At 32.4% G+C, this 18389-nt stretch overlaps 1 protein-coding gene across 1 annotated transcript in view; it reads right to left on the bottom strand.

Annotated features, from left to right (window-relative positions):
- The window catches only part of CSMD1 (CUB and Sushi multiple domains 1), a 2716069-nt gene that overhangs the window by 544796 nt on the left and 2152884 nt on the right, over positions 1 to 18389 (bottom strand). Inside the window, exons 21-22 of the mRNA XM_051975995.1 lie at positions 16779 to 16967; positions 4403 to 4572 (exon numbers count right to left, since the gene is read on the bottom strand). Of these exons, the coding sequence (XP_051831955.1) occupies positions 4403 to 4572; positions 16779 to 16967 (359 nt within the window). The remainder of the gene's footprint in view (positions 1 to 4402; positions 4573 to 16778; positions 16968 to 18389) is intronic.

The raw sequence follows: 18389 nt of genomic DNA, 5'->3' as shown, positions 1-18389 counted from the left end.
ATACCGATTTCTCTAATTAACTGAGAATCTCATTGCATTTTGGACCCCCAATTCATGCTAGCATAAAACCCTGAATTCTCAGAATGAAAAAAAATGACTCTGAAATCTGAATTGAGACTTGATAGTTTTATTGCCAAGCTTTCTTACTCATCTGGGTAGGGCCATATGCCCTGCTTTGTACTTCTTTACTAAAACTAGCAAGGATCTTTGTCTCTTTAAAGCTTGGCAAAACTCAATAAATTTTTTTGCCCACAATTGGCAAAGGACAATATCAGCTAGAAATTATCAATTGAGTTTCCTCTTCCATTGATAAGAAGTTACAGGAGAGAATAATACTTCTCTGAATCTAGGAACTAAAATGTATGACACTCTATTGAAAGAGTATTGCAATTAGAGAGCATGCAATTTTTCTCAGCAAGAAAGGTTGAAGTGTTCCATTTCCCCAAACAGGCATAATCATGCCACATTCCCCAGGAACCTTTTCTGTGTCCAAGCTCCCTTTTCTATTTTATTTTAAACTTTCCTCCACACCTAGATTTATTCTTCATTTTTGTCCTTCCTTCTCTCTCCCTCCACTTAAAAATTTACACTTCATTCTCCATAAACAGACATATTTTCTCTCTTCTTCCCCCAAGAATAAAATTCAGAAATGCATTTGGCAATACATTTTATATGGGTTTATTTTATTTCATTCAAATTGAGAATATATAGATTAATGTTTGTGTATATGATAAGACACTAAAGTCAAATTCCTTTAGGTACTTCTTGCTACCCACCAAGAGCTGGTAAATTGCCCATTATTATGCTTCATATTTAGCTTTAATTATCTTCCAAAAGCTTAAAGCTGTCCTGAGAAATCTAGAACTAAATCATGAAAGAGAAAAGGGTTTTCTTGTGGGTTCTCTGTGCATCTTAAAAATGCCTGGAGTCACCCTATCTCATTTTGAGAGTTGATGAAAATTCCTGGAGAAATGGATAACTAGAAACATTCATCCTTATCCCCCAGTTCCTTTAGAACTTATAGACTCAGGTTCTCAGTCTATATAACCTTAACATGGTTGACTATGGTATAAAGATTCTGAAATGATCATAGCCAGGTGCCAGAGGCTGTGTTATGAATCACTACTTCAACCACTAGGTAGTGGTGATTAGGTACTAGCAGTCAAGAATTAGCTTATACAAAATCCTAATTAGCCACTGTTTCAATCCAGATAACCGAGCCTATGGCTCGGTTATCTGGATTGAAACAGTGGCTAATTAGGATTGTGTTTTATATATATATATATAATATATATGAACTTTCATATATAGTTATCTCTACTCTTAGATACCAGTAAAGTACAGCAAGAAATCTAGAATTACAGAGGTAAAAACTTTCATTTTAGAGATGAAAAACATAAGGCAAATAGAAGCATTTTTATCAAGTCATAGAGGCAATAAACATCAGAAGCAAGATTTGAATCCACATTTTCTTATTCCAGCCAGTGGTGTTTTTTTTTTTTTTTTTTTTTTCTTTTTAAACTGGGCAGGCTATTTCCCTAAACAATTCCTCATAGAGATTATTTATTTCAACACTTCATTTTACAATTGGAGGAACTCAGATTTAGAAACAAAAAGCAACTTATTAAAAAATCACTCAGGTAAGTAAGGTACAGAATTGGGATTGTAATACTCTCCTTACAATAATAACCTGCTTCCATAGTCCTAAGATTGTAAGTCAGAATTTTACCTGGTAGTTTAAGTTGACATAGAGATAAAGAACGGCTTTCAGAGATAGGAAAACGGTTGATTTTGGATGTGTTTGGGCTGTGTAAGTCATCTAAATTAAACCCTTAGTGCTCCAGTCTTGAGATTTATCAATTTGCATTATAGAAGTAGTTTCCTCTTTGGAAATTCCCTTAATAAGATTATAGGTCTGGTTCAAATAAAAAAAGAAAACCTTCTAATTTGTAGATTTTTTTTTTTTTTTTTTTTTACATTTAACCAAAAGGTATCTTCCTTCAAAGTCTATGCACTTTCTGTATGTGCGGGTGTGAGTGTGTGTGTGCGCGTGTGAGTGTGTGTGTGTGTCTTGTTTGTTTCAATTATATCCAGCTATTTCTGAGAAGATAATAAAAAAAGGGAAGTTACCACTCTGAAAAGAAAGCTACCTTTTTTTCCTCTGGCAGAGTTGAAGGGATTAAGGCAACTAGGTACTTTTGGTTTATGGGGAAATTCCATTCAGATTTCTGTGATATGTTAAGAACAGAGATGCAATTAAAGGGTGTCTTGTCATAAAAAATAAGAACTGGGGATATAGGTACAACAGTTTGGGAGCACTCTCACAATAATGATTACAAAGCAGAGTTATGAAAACTCGAAAAATTAAAATGTATCGACTATGAGGCAGACTCTGGAGATAGCAGCCTACAACTCTGAATCCCTTTGTTACATAAAAGAACTTGATATTCATCCACTGAGATGTTTTACTTTTTGTGAATAAATGTTAGGGTAAACAGTTTGAAAGGTATAAAAGCAACAGGGAAAACTTGAAGCTTTTTGATGTCTTTCTGCAATGCAATTGCTACACAGTCTATGAAAGACAGCATGGAATGGAAGGCGCCTGATATTGTTGACTTTATTATTCTATTATGTTATTTATTATATATTTTACCTATTCACTTCTAAACTCTCTTCTAAAACTCTTACTAGAGTTTTATATGATGTGTTTTCTGAATAACTTAATGAAATATAAAAATATCAATAGTTTCATTTGCAATAGACTTCACTGAAATATAAGCAAATTATATGGAATAAATAGAAATAGATGTTTAGCAATAATTTCAAAAGCAAATGATTTTGCTAATCATCTAGATATTTTAAAAGTCTATAGACAGCTTTCTACTACCTAACATATTGGTTTTTGTGGGAGGAAGAGATTTATTAAATAAACATCTGTAAGTTAAAACCATATGCGGTCATCTATGGAGAGTTCCCTTCTTTGTGTTATCCCTCACATTATCCCTTAATAACTATTAAATTATCTCTCTTTTATTCATCACTTACCTGCTCTAGCATTTAGTTAATAGTTACTTTAAAATTTATCCTGAATTCTTATTGATTTCCAATTCTGAGATTATCAAATAATTCAAAAAATAGATACTTATCAAATAAGTCAGGCAAAAGGAACTTAGTATGAGTATTTCAACTCCAAGACATTAGGAACTGTAATGGCTTAGAGTATGAAAATAACTTCTTAATTATATTACTCGGTATTGCCAGCATGAGATTTAGAAGGGATATTAGAATAATTCTAATGGTGACTGGAATAAATCTGTTTTATCAAAACTGTGAAGTAGAATAAGAAAAGTTGTGAAGTGGATCTAAAAGGAAGGATTATATTTTAGTCCATAAATACCTTTTAACTTCTAATGGGATCAAGAAATCTACTGGCAAATTACATCATAAATCATTTAGAAATGGATAGGTAAAATGGACATTATTAATTATTTAGCAATAATTAATTAGCAACTTGTCTTCAATATTGATGCCTTAAATAATTAACCAATTTCTAGAACTTAAATTCTAAAATCTCATCCATATGAAAAATATTTTCCCTATCCTTTCAAAAAAATGTTTTAATTGTCTATATCTACATATTATTCTAATGCACCAGAAAGATTACAGAGATATATAATATCATGTTCATCTTAAAGAATTTACTATATAATATTGGAGTAAAAAATATTCAAAAATATAATCTAAATTAGAAATATAATGAATACATTTGAAGACTATAAAAGATTATGAAATCGAATGATAGAAATTCTTCTAACTATTCAGGTTGCAGGAGGTTTTCATAAACATTTACAATTTATTTTGAATGTTAAAGATGGATTAATTATCAAAAGAAAGAAATAATGGGGTCAAGGGAGAAGGATATTACAAGGAAAGGGAACAATCTGACCATAGAAATGGGAAAAGCCTGGGATGTATCTGAAAGTTGATTAATTAACAGTTTACCTAAAGTCTAGAGTATTCAGATTAGTATGAGATCAGGCTGCAAAGTAAAGGGAAAAAAAAAAAAAAGAAAGGTTAGGGTGAGAAAGGTATAAAGTTGAATTACTTCTGATAGACCTGAAACTTTTAAAAGATGCCCATTTAATATGTAAAACTAAGTGGCTATAAGAATAAATAAGGTGTCCTGGAAGCAGATAGAAAAGGAAAGGGGTAATATGTAACACAGTTATAAGAGTCAAAGCTCTATTTATTCAGAATATAAACAGAAGTGGTTTAAGACAACTAGATTCTCTACTGGATAGAGCTTTTGAAATAAAATGCAATACCTTTAAAAAAAAGAACTAGTTGCTATTACATATATAAAGAAAGAAGATAAAGGACTTTGAATTAAATTCCCATTTACCTTGAGCACATCTCCTTCATGGAGCTGAAAGCTTCGGGCTCTGAGATGAATTCCCTTTCCAGCTTCAGTTTCAATTTTATAAATGCACTCATGGTTGTTGTCATAGTTCGATGGAAAATTTGGAGACAGTAATGTTCCTTCATTTCCAGTAACACTTGCTCCACATTCAGCTAAAGAAAATGGGACATTAAAAACGAATTCAAAGAAAGAATTAGCCATTTTGATACATAATAAAATAACTATTCCAAATTTATGGTCACCCTCTACTGTATCATTGCATTTCTAAATTAATAAACCCATTACTGCACTATGGATCATCAAAGCTCTGGTGACTATAACACTAGTTTAAATATTAATTTAAACTCAGATAATCTAGATTCTTATAATTTCCAAGCTTTTGTCTCTCTTTATTCCTTTCTTTGCCTGATTCCTAGAAGGCATCATGGTGTAAATAAAAGATTAATGGCAGGAAACATTAGTTCCAGAATTGGCTATGAAACTATGTGTTGACCCTAGCTAAATCACTTTATCACCTTTTCTCCTAGTTTCCTTTTCTATAAAACATGGGATTTAGATTAAATGATATTTAAGTAGTTTATACCTCTGATATTCTAAAAGTCTCCTGAAAAGAAAAGGTTTTTCATGTTTTTTGCCATGTTCTGGCCCTGATGTTAGATATACTACTTAATTTCTAACTGTAAAATATTACAGCAGAGCATTTGTTTACATTATATTTTAGAGACTGAATAGCAATAAATGCTTTGCTCTTTTGTTTCTCCATGAGAACAGAGAAATATCTAAATAGCTCTCAGGATCTATTAGTTAAATAGTAAATAACGTCAAATTTCATTTGCAACCTTGGAAAGTCACTATTTAGACATTAGTTTCTCTATCTATTAATAGAGGAGGTTAGGTTAGATCAGTTTGAATTTGTACATTTCTCTGATCAAGTAGTAGTAATCTGCAGCAATTTGAACCTGAATTCCAGTTATCTTAACACTTTAATAAGTGAATTAACCTTTTCAGGTCTCATTCTTCATAAGTAAAATGAAGACGTTGGACAAGATGATCTTGAAGGTCTCTTCTATTTCTAAACAATGTGATGCTTCTTCCTTCTATATATGTCCTCCCCTTCCCACTACTATTTGTTTTTTGACCAAAAATAGAAATTCTACTCAAAATGGCATCAAGATAAATCAATAGGATAGAATTGTGAGCATAGAGAAAAGTTGTCCTAAGAAATGAGGAGGTATCATAACATCATTTTAAAAATTATAAATGTGAGACAGAAAGATTTTGTTTTTGTTTTACTCAGGAAAACACAATTCTTGTAGAAACACACACATATATACATACTCATATATGTTTATACACATATAAATACACACCTATTCAGGCACACATATACCTATGAAGTGTGTGTGTGTGTGTGTGTGTGTGTGTGTGTGTGTGTGTATGAACCAGATTTGAATTGGTTTAAGGAAATTTCAGGTAAAGAAGTACTCTCTTCCACTCTTTATAATTTACAGTCTTAAAGTTGCTTGAGAAACAAAGAAATTAATTAACTTGCCCAGGATCACAAATTTCTAAATTTGTTTTTAAACAAGGACTTGAATCAAGATCTTTCTGACACTGAAGTGGACTCTTTCTCCACTTACGACATATATATATGTATGTATATATATTACAGACCCTTAATACATGGTTGCTGACTTAAACTTCCTGAGTGGAGAACAGGGTCACTGGGGAAGCTTAATAAATAAGTTAATTAATAGTTCTTTTCAGCTAAGTAGCACATTGCTAATTATATTACATTCTTGAATTTTGAGATAATTTTCAACTTGTAGTATCCAAAGGAAAAGCTATCCTGTTGAAATAATTTAACCCTCCACTATATTTTCACTGCCAAAATATGCTCTATGATCTATTTTTATTTGTTACTTATTAATTAGATACAAAGATAGACTTTATTTAAATAAAGATGGTCCAGCTGACTACAAAGCACATAAAACAATGGCCTAGAGGTCTTGCCAACCCTGACCCTAGTTACAAATGACAGCATTGTTCTCATACAATATGTCAAGGATTTTACGTTACACACACAACGGTTCTACTATATGTACACAGAATAAGAATGCTATCTGGAACAATATTTTTGAATATAAAGCACAATAATTTGAATTTTATTATAATTATTCTATATTGTTATTTTTATTTCTTACAATGCTTTTCAAGAATACGTTTGAGCAATATAAAGCCAGAGAAATAAGAAATGTGTTTTGCAAAAGTGATGAGTTTCTTCTCTGTTTAGGTAATGATACATAATATATGGACCTTGTGGGATCTGATTCCTTTTTTTTCTTAAGCAACTGTGTTTATTCCTTAAAACTTCTAATAAATGAAAGCAAAACTTGCATCTAAAAGGACATAAAGGTTTATCCCCTTAGGCTATGCAGCAAGAATGAATAATGGAGATCTGTGAACTGATTAAAAGTTTATAAAGTTAAGGGGAAATATTTTTAAAGGAAATACAATTAATCTTAATTTAAATTGAATATAGAGCCCTAGAAAATAAGATATCATAACATAGTTTTTAAAATGATAAATGTGAGACAGAGAGAAAGATTTTGTTTTTGTTTTACTCAGGAAAACACTCCATTGATAGAGCATAAATTCTTTGAGGGCAGGCACAAATCCTGGTACATAGTAGATGTTCAATAAATACTTGTTGAATGAATCCTCATTTTTTTATTGAGGTAATGTTTAGTTGCATTCCCTTATTTAAGTAGAAATTGGGGTGGAATGATCAGATCTCTACTTTAGAAAGATCATTTTGGCATTGGAGAATAAATTTGAGAGAGAAGAGAATGGGTGCAGGGAGAAGGATATTGAAGTAATTGAAGCTAGAGTAAGGAGTACTCAATGTAGGATACTAGCCATGTCAGGCAAGTACAACAGGATTTTGTCAGTATTTTGGATATCAAAGAGTGAGTGACAGTGTCTTAATTAAAATGTGATGCTAAGAACTGAACACAGGGCTCTATTTATAGTCTGATTAGGGGACAGTATAATGTAAATATATATAGCGTCTCAAGTTCTTTAAATTGTCATTCTATTACTGTAGACTAAAAACTATGTTAGATACCATGTGTATGTGTTCGTGTGGCCATGTCAAGCAATTTGAAACAAATTATACATGTGAAGTCATGGAAAAAAATATATTTCCATGAGTCATGTTGCCAAAAAAAAAAAAAAAAAAAAAAACAGACTAAAAAAAAACAAAAAGAAAAATACAGTTTTTTTTTTTTTTTAACTGTGAACAAAAAAAAAAAAGAAATTGGGGTTGAACACTCAGAGGCTGACTCAAGGTCACAGAGAAGATAAACATCAAAGCAATGATTCAAAACCTATTCCTCTCTTGTTAATTCTTATGTTCTTTCTGCTATCATTATTTACAGAGTTTCTATCATCTTTTTAATTTAGGAAACTCATGTTTACACATCACTTTAAAGCTTATAGTATGCCTTCTTCACAATAATCTTCTGAGAAAGGCAGGACACTTATCAGTAAATCTATTTTACAAAAGAGAGGATAATCTTAGAAATATCAAGTGACTTGTTTCAATAGTAAGTGTCAGACTTGAATTAGAACTATATTCCCCAATTCTTGCCTAGTTTTTTTTTCCTCTATAGAAACAACGCGTGATTGACTTGCCTTAAATATACCACCATCTCAATATTTCTTAGCTTCTCCTTTTCTCTCTTTTTCCAAATATTTTTTTGATATCAGTGCTCCTTATATTTACTTCTTCTAAGAAGTCTTCCATTGATATAAAATATTTTCTAACTTCAGCAAAAATTGCTTATCTATCTATCTGCCTATCTATCTATCTATCAGTCTTAATACCTATCTATCCAGACATATTATCAAAAGACTTAAATCACTGAGCTGGTTTTTTAATATACAAATTGCTTAGTATTACTATATTAGTATAACATAGATTGTAAAACCCCAAGGAAAGAAATGTGTCTTCTTTTCTGCCCTGTGTGATACCAAGTATACACTATGAATAATTAATAATAATAGCATCCTTGTAACAGTTGGGCTTTTTTTTTTTTTTTTTTAACAAAGCATTCTTACAATGTCTTTTCTTTACAACAAGATCTCTTAAATAAAACTATAGAATATACTTGTTTATATTAGAAACATAGGTCAGCAGGATAAGTATGTATAAAAGCTCAAGGGCAAAGAAATAGAAATATTTTACATATTTTAAAAAGTCTATTTGACTTCTAATATCCCTTTGTGTTCTTAGTCTATGATCTTATGTTCATTACATTCTAGAATTTTTAAATATCAAAAGGTATTAGTACCTTTCAATCAGTTCATAGTTACCAAAATAATACTTTTAAAAGGAGTATAGATATAATTGAAATAGATATCCACCAAGTATATGGAAATTCATCCATAATAAAAACATACAACTCAGAAGTTGTTATTTTTAATAAGTATTGAATAACTATGGGAAGAATAATGTAGCTACTATGATTTACTGTGTAGCTCAAATGGAAGAAGATAGGATTTTTCAAATATACAGATTAACCGAGCAAACATATTCTATTACTATTTTAAGCATCCAGAATTAAATCCAGAATTAAAGAAAAAAATTCTGTACTACTTTATCCTTGTATCATAACTAAGAGTATGGTCGCTTTTAGATGCCATATTATAGGAAAGGTGATAAATTAACCAGGAGGGTGATGGAAGGGAAAATATATATCACATAAAACCCAAAGAAATTGGAGCTATTTAGACTAGAAAATAAACTTACATATAACATAATAGTTGTTTTCAGTTACTTGAAGAACTATGACATTAGCGAGGTATTACATTTATTTTACTTGACTGTGGAGGGAAGACCAGGAGCACCAGATTAGATAGGCTTGATTAAGCTATAAGGGAGGTAGATTGGCCTCTAGTAAAGCAAGTCCTTGGAATATGGATAAAGGTTCCCTATTTGGTTGCAGTCAAAGAAACTACATGGAAACTTGGGGAAAGCTAGCTTTTGGTCCCGCATAGTTAGGATGCTTGTATTGCATGATAACAACATCTTTTTTATTGGCCTCAGAACCAGAAATACTAACATCTCAGAGATTGCAAAACTAAATCTTAGTGCATATAGGAGTCAGGAGTTAAAATTTAACTCTGATTAAAGTTAATCCTGATAGTCAAACAAGAAAACATTTACTACACTGTCTCTCATTCAGAAAAACGCACAGTGGATATAATTCAGAGCTTGCAGTCGGGAAGATTTGAATTCAAATGCATCAGCAGTCACTCACTAATTGTAGGATCCTAGGCAAGTCATTTAATATTGCTATGCCTTTCCTATAAAATTAAGATAATAATAGCACAGAATTGTTGTGAAGAACACAGGAGCTAATATTTATAAAGCATATAGCCTGGAACATGGTAAGTGCTGAATAAATCCATATTCTCTGTTCATTTTGTTCTACTATCTCCCAATAGTAGCAGCTGTAAGCACATGACCATCTCTATTTCTGTGGTCAATTTTTCATCTTCTAAAGCTAATGTATCTTCTGATATAGCTTTATTCAGGACCTACTTTTGTGAAACTGGGATTTTTTTTTTTTTTGATGAGGCAACTGGGGCTAAGTGACTTGCCCAGGGACACATAGCTAGGAAGTGTTAAGTGTCTGAGGCCCAATTTGAACTCAGGTCCTCCTGACTTCAGGACTGGTACTCTATCCACTGCACCACTTAGCTGTCCCTGAAACTGGGAATTCTAAGATACAGAAATATCATCAGCTGCAGTTGGAACTAAATGGTAGAAGCAACAGTAGATAATTAGGATGAAAGTACTTGATGGCAATGTAAGTCATTATATGTGGATATTGAATAACAATCACTTGAAGCAGGCAGCAACTTCAGGAAGCATAATCGAGAGAAGTACCAACTATGAATTCATGAAAAGTACTGTTTTTAGAGCTCTAAAAATGAGCTGCACTTAAGGGAATTTAATGAAGACTTCCGGCAGATAGAAAGGACTTTCCAAGCATGGGAAGTATTCTTTTGCCACAGGTGTACTCTATGGTGAGTGCCACATAGTCTTTTTTTAAAGTTGTGCCCATCCTCCCCACAGATATTGTGTGTATTTGTGTAAGAGAGTACTTAAGGTTTTAGAGGGAATGTTTTATAATAATCCTACTTACTTTGTAGTACATACCATTTTTAAAAGCTAATCAGTTCTTGATGACTTAATTGTTCATGGTTAGCACACCAGTAGGGACTCTAAGCAGCAGTACTACAAATTATGATTCTCAGGGTTACTTCAGAAATAGTTGCCTTCTGAAGACCCCGGTCTGTGAGGATGAGTACTGAGTTGGGCAAGTAGCCACAGATAATGTGTTATATAAAGAAAAACTTTCTAATAGAGCTTTCCAAAAGTAGAATGGGATAACTTGGCAATGAGTATTATTCCCTTCACTAGAAGTCTGAAAGTGAATAAAAGATGACTGCAGAATTTTGCAGTTGGTATATACTAAAATACCAATAAGCTCAGATATGAATTGTGCTAGATAGTCTGTAAAGTCATTTAAATCCTGAAATTCCAAGATTTGTGATAATCATTCAAGATTCATTCATTCATTAGCTACTGAATACCTAATATAAGCCAGGGAATATAAATTCAAAGAGCATAAAGTCCTCAAAAAGGACTTTTTTGACTTAAAATACAAGTATTTTAAGTGTTCAAGAACCAATAAATTGAACTTCATTTCATGAAATCATTTTGTACCAAAAAAAATCATTGTACTTGTCAGGAAATAAATACTTGCTTTTGGAATTAGGGAAAATACTCTCCAAAATCATAGTACACAAAATGTTTGAGTTTGAAGGGACTTAAGACATTACTAATAGTGATTTAACCCCTTTGTATTACTCAGGAAGAAACTGGAATTCAAGAAATTAAATGATTTACTTATGATTAAAGTAATAGTGGATCAGGATTCTATATATAGATTTTCTTTTTATTTTATACCCTCTAAATATGTAGATAAAATAAATGGAAATAAACTTAAATCAAATTAATAGTTGAGAAAAGTGTGATCTTGGATGAACAAGCTAACAACTTCTCTGGACATGTTTCTTCCTTTGTAATATGTAGAATTGAACTTAATAACGTCTAAGGTCCCTTTTAATTTTAAAAAGTCCAATTGCAACCCACCATTTATAGTTTGAAATATTTCAAGTTTTGTGATATTTCAAGTTCTGGCAATAACTCCTCTATTATGTGCTTTTAAAGTAACAAATTTAATATGACTTTAAATAATCAAATATTCCATACTAAAGAGTATATTTATTTTTAATAAGATATCAAAACCAAGTTACCATCAAAAGTTCAGTCATAAAACCCAATTAATTAAAATGAAATAGGAATAAAACAATGGAAAAATCCATTTTCTAAACTATCTAAGTATCTGAAAGCATACTTCTATAAAACTATAACTACAAAATTTAAAAGTATTACATTTGGGAAAGGTCATCATGCAGAATGTATTATTTAATCATAAAATACTCCTTTATTTTACTTTGAAACAATAGTTATAATATAAAATATGTTCATATTGTAAGTCTTAACAATTTCATTGTCTGTACACTTTTTACCAACTCGTTTGGCGGAATTCCCTGCTTTAGTAGATAGTCTTCATGAATTGTTATGGCCAAAAATACTAATAATGTGGGATGTCTTTCTTCATACTCATGTGGTCTGGTCCTTGGCGAAAGACAGAGTTCATTGCCAGAATTGTATTAAAGTCTCTCTAGTTTGGTAGGATTGCTTTGTTTGTACTGCTTTGAAAAAAATCACAGCAACCCAGGAACCCCAATCACATCCAGCCAACAGAGGCATCTGATGAGGATAGGATTAAACAAAAATACAAAACTATCCCAAATGCTTATAAAACACAAGATTGATTCAGTTTCAATTGCCAAGGGATGATTTGTAACTATCCCATTTATTAGGGCGAACTTCTTAATGTAATGGGATTAGTAAAAGTCTGAAGGTGTAACTTTGAATATTTTCTAAAATTATTAGCAATCTCTTAAACCCTTATAAAGTTTGAGATGCAAAAAGGAATCATGGAATTATGGTAGTGTTTCATAAATTTAAATTTGTCTTCCTTAAAAACCAACTACAAAAAAACAATGATGAAATTTTTGATAATTTAAAAAGAACCAGAAAAAGCACTTTGAAAACAATTGTATAGGTAAAAGATGAAATAAATTAGAAAATCTTGCTTCTAATGAACTATCTCTAGGATATTTTTGAATATTATAGAGGGGAAACTAAATCTTATTTTTACATATAAAGTTATTAGATTTAGAGTTGGTAGGAACCCAAGAGATTAACTAATCTATTTTCTTCATTTTATAGATAAGGAAAGTAATATAAAATAAATAAACTTGTTGAAGTTCAACTGAATAATAGGCAGTAGAACTTGGGATTTGAACCCAACTCCTTTGGCTTTAAATACAGTATTCTTTCTTTTATACTATAATGCACAAAGAAGAAATCCTCTAAATTAGAAAATGTGGCTATTTTTATCAAGGAATATATTTATTCATTTAATACTATCATAGTTTTGAAATAATTATAATTGAGGGTACTCAATATATAATTGAAATTTACTCAAAGGTAAACAGAGAGGTATATGGTCTGCATGAGCAGACTGTAACACATCATCAACCAAGGAAAAGATTCAGACAAAATGTGAGAAAGGCAATATGTGGTGCAGAGTGCTGGACTGATCCTAGACTTATCCACTTTAAGCTGAATATCTGCACTCGATAAAAGCAGTGGCCCAAAAAATACTACTAGAAAAATTAATGTCAAGAGATTTGACAGCTTCTCTGAGAGGGAACAATTCTGTTATAATATACTTTATAATAATATATAATAAATAATAAATAATATAATATAATATAATGTACAATATACTTTCCATCAAAATAACTTGGAGGGTAAGTTGGGCCAACACACAGATGGCAACAATGGAACAGAAAAGGAATGGGCAGCTTTCAGAGATTTGGTGTACAGCACTGCATTTGATCATTTGGTACAGAACATACAAAAATCAAGACTGATTTAATGAAAATGATGGGGAAATTCAGAAGTTTCTAAATGAAAAAACAAACAAACAACAACAACAACAACAACAAAAAAAAAAAACAAGAACTCCATAGGATTTGCTAGCAGGATAGTTCAACCATCTCGAAGAAGGCATCATTTAATTACATTAAAAATATAAACAAAGCTTAGAAAGATACAAAATTCTTAGTTTAATAAGAAGGCAGATAAAATTTAGTTTTATGGATAGTAACAATCCAAAGCACTTATATGATTCCTTTAAAGCTATTTTTGGGCCAAGACTTATGTATGATACATCTCAATTTCTCAGTGCTGATGGAGCCACATTCATTAGTGATAAGATGATCCTAGAGAGATGGGCTAAACACTTCCATAGTATTCTCAACAGACCATCATCAATCAATACTGAAGCTATTGACTATTTACCTCAAGTTGAAGTCAATTCCTCCCTACTTGAGAAGAGGTTTTGAATGCTACTAATAGCATTACAGCAATAAAGGCATTAGGCATATAGCAAAGCACCTGGTGCTGATTCTATTCCAGTTGAGATTTATAAAGTGGGAGGTCCATTGCTCATACAAAAGCTGATTGGAATTTTCCAAATTATATGGCAAGAGGAGATTATGCCCCAGAAATTCAAGGATGCCCGAATTGTCTATCTCTATAAAGGTAGAGAGAATAAATAGTCCTGTGACTATCACAGAGAGGTCTCTCTTTTAGTCATTTTTGGCAAGATTGTTGCCAGAGTCCTTCTTAATGGGCTAATCCTATTCCTGGAAGAAGGTCATCTACTTGAGAGGCAGTGTGGCTTGAGAAGGGGCTGAAGGATAATCATATAGTGTTTGCTGCCTGACAACTCAAGCAAAAATGGGAATGTAGATCTGATCAAGGCCTTTAATACTGTCAATCTTGAGGATGGAAAAATATCTCAAAATTTGGTTTCCCAGAGAAATTCATCAATAGAGTATGTCAATTTCAGGATGACATGCTTAACTAGGTTCTCAACAATGGACAGTGCTCTCGAGGTTTTTAAACAAACTGTGTGCTTGCTCTCATGCTTTTTAGAATTATATTCTCAGTCATGTTGTCAAATGCCTTCAATGAGGACAAACATGGCATCAAAATCAGCCATTGAACTGATGACAAATTCTTTAATTTGAATAGGCTATAAGCCAATAAAGTAAAGGGAATATCAGTGCATGATTTTTTCCTTGCAGATCATTCTGCACTCAATTCAGTCCCTGAAACTGAGATGCAACAAGTTATGGATCAATTCTCTGCTGATTATACTAATTTTGACCTTACAACTAATACCAAGAGAACCCAGGTACTTCATTAGTCAGCACCATATAGTCAGCACTATCAATTATAGCAAATGGTGAAGTTTTGAATGCTGTGGATAAGTTCAATATACTTTCCAGGGACGTACACAATGATGAGGTTTACACATGCATTACCAAAGCTAGCTAGCTCAGTGTTTGGGAGATTCTGAAGAAAAGTGTGGGAGAGAAGAGGTATTAGACTAATTATCAAGCTGAAGGTCTACTTATTTTCTTATTGTAAGCCTGGGAAACCTAGGCAGTACCTAGGACCATGCAAGAAATTAAATTGCTTCCATTTGAATTGTCTTAGGAAGATTCTGAAAATGACCTGGCAGGATAAGATAACATACATGGAAGGCCTTTCTTAAACTAAATTGTCAAGAATTCAAACTCTACTGCAGAGAATGGAATTCTGTGAAGTTGGCCAAACTGTTTGAATGTCAAGTGTAAGCTTGCCAAAAAGACAGTTTTATGGAGAACTCACATAACATAAGTGCTCAAAAGGTGGTCAGAAAAAAATGATACAAGGATACTCTCTAGATCTAGAATTGCTTGTATGACACAGGCAAAGGACAGTGTAGCATGATTTATCCTCTTCAGAGAAGATGCTGTGCTCTATGAACAAAGCAAAATTGAATTAGCTCTGAAGGAAAACAAGATGTACAAAGTTAGAGAAGTCGCCCCAAATGTTCATAGGGGCTGTTTGTTTCTGACCTGTGGCAAAGCATTATTGGTTGGATTAGTCACAGTCAGACACACTGCAACTTGACTCTAACATAGTGATGTCATTTTGATTTTCTTCAAAAAGCAAAGGACAACAACTAACCACCCAAACTGCAAATATCCCACTGGAGGATTTGTAAGTAAAGATGGACAAAAGGTTCTCAGGATAAGAAAGTGATCTGGATCACTGGAAGGAATAGCCAAACTGATTAAATTATATATCCATTTAAGTATTAACATGTGACAATTCTGATTTTTAAAAGTATGAATATTTATTAATTTTCCTTTTAATACTCTTAATTCATTGTTAATTTTTTCTTTAACTTAAAATTCCATAAAAATTAAGATATAATCCCCCCCCAAATGTGTTCAGAATATCAAAAATTAAAAGAACCATTCTACAACTATCTATTATGGAGTGGCTACTGATAGGTTATATTCTTTGAGTCTAGAGATATTTTAATCACAGAATTTAAGACTAACAAAGACCGTAGAGATCATGTAGTTCAGCTCCTTCATTTTACTTGCAAAGATCTGGGTTCCGAGTGAGGACTTATTTAAAATCCAATAGATAATAAATAAGTAGGCTGGGACTCAAACCCCAGTCTTCTAACTTCAAATATATTGTTCTTTCCATTACACCAATGCAAACCTCTCATCCTATGTTATTCATAGGGCTCCTGTTTTGCACATTATCCATCACACAACACAACTCTCAATAGCTCTGTTTACACAAAGAGATCATTTTATGTAAGAAATCTGATAATGGTCTAGTTCTATTAGCAGTATATCTGAAATCACTGAATATGGCAATTAAGCTTATTTTGAACTCGCCTACTTTTTGCTGTTTGGGCATATGTATCTATTGTTCTGCCAAAAAACTAAACTAAAAAGAGCCTGGCAGCTTCCCTCTCACCCCCAATATCATCACTGTCAAATACATTGTTTCACTGTTCCTAAGGAATGTATTAGCTTTGGTCTTTTTGTTTTCACAAGTTATTTTACAAATCACTTACTTTATGACTTTCCCCATTCATCTTTATAAATTCAGAGATAGCAATTACAGCCCTATATAGCCTGCTAAACATTTTACTATCCTGATGTATGCCATGTCCTGCCCCTCCCCCTTGGATGAATGAAATGAAATCATGTGACCACCTACCCACACACCTTGGCAGAGGTGCACTCCAAACACGACGGCCCCCACCCAGGCAGGTAAGCTTAGTTGCACCTTCTAAACGATATCCTGGGAAGCAGGAAAAGGTCAGAGAATCCCCAACTCCAAAATGAAAACCAATTCTTCGGCTGAAAGCAGGAACACCTGGATCATCACATGGTTCCAAGTCATATTCTGTTTCAAGAAGAGAAACAGAAAAATATGGGGAAAGGAAGCAAAAATGCTCACAGTAATCAGAAAAAAATACCTACTTACTTTTAGAAAGAGATAATTTAAGAACTTGGCCCATAAAATCTATTTGAATTCAGTCTAATTATAGATTCTCCTTACTTATCCTTAGTTTAGCTATTGTTCAAAATGAAATTTGAAATATTGAGATTTATTTTTTTAAATAAAAAATAGCAAAATTTCAATCTGAGAGGCACCCAGAAAGTTTAAAAACCAGGATTAAATAGGTTCAAGTCAGATTTCTGACGTATATTGATTGTGTGACCCTGGGGCAAGTCAATCTTTTAATGCCCTGGGCAATTGTTTTAAGCTTCCATAAATTTCAGTGCAGTTCCAGATTTTCATTGTTAAAGATAATTCCCTCTTGGAAAGCCTCTTATTGCAAAAAAATCAAAAGTTCATTCCAAACCCCTTTTCTTTTCCCAAATTTACACAAGAAGATTGCATGAAAGATTTATTTTAGGAGATTTACCCTTATTCAAACTATGCTGTTATGCTCAAAACAATATGCCCTCCTATGAGAACTGCTCTCAAAATTGTAAAATATTGACATAGTGAAAACACTCTCTGGATTTGCCATTAGAATACCTGGTTTAACTTCACATTTCTACACTCTTAGTTTTTCCTTATGAAAAATGAGGGATTTGGACAATCAATCAATAAACATTTATTAAGTACCCATTATATGTCAGGCACTGTGCTAAATGCTGGAGGCACAAAAAGAGGCAAAATGCATGATTTTTAATGTACTTTCCAACTTTAAATCATCTGATAATTAAGGAAAATTGGTTCCATACAGTATTAAAAGGAGGACATATATAAATCAAGTTTAACTGTGGTAAATTCATGAAAATATATTTCATCTTCCCCCAAACATTTAAAGTTTAATGGGATTTTTTGTTGTTGCTATTTTTCAGATATAAAACATTTTATACCATGATGTGATGATGGACAACTTATAAAAGACTTAACTTCTAGGATAAATATGTATGCTATTTATAATTTAAAATGAAATATTTCAAGGTAGGAATGACTTGTCATGTCTGGAGAACTACTCAATACGTTGGTACAGGTGTCTTAATATAGACTACAGAGGTTCCAGATAACAAAGTCTCACTATAAGGAAAGGCAGCAATCTACCTTGGCTTTTACTCATGGTGCAGGGAGAAAATCGGGGCAGGAGCAGATACTGTACATACATAAAGCAGAACCCTGCAGTTCAGAACTGGAGTTAGGTGACCAAGATGGGTTGAAGCAGGATTCATTTTTATAGTGTCTTATGTGTGTCAAGCAGGACTAGTGATTGGTGGCAGAGGTTGGAACTGGAATTGTAAGTTAAAGTTCAAGACAGATATTGACTCTTGGTGG

This window comes from Antechinus flavipes, chromosome 2 (assembly GCF_016432865.1).
Source record: "Antechinus flavipes isolate AdamAnt ecotype Samford, QLD, Australia chromosome 2, AdamAnt_v2, whole genome shotgun sequence".
NCBI lineage: Eukaryota > Metazoa > Chordata > Mammalia > Dasyuromorphia > Dasyuridae > Antechinus > Antechinus flavipes.
Note: the sequence above shows the minus strand (reverse complement) of the source record. Positions and strands in the feature narration are given on the sequence as shown.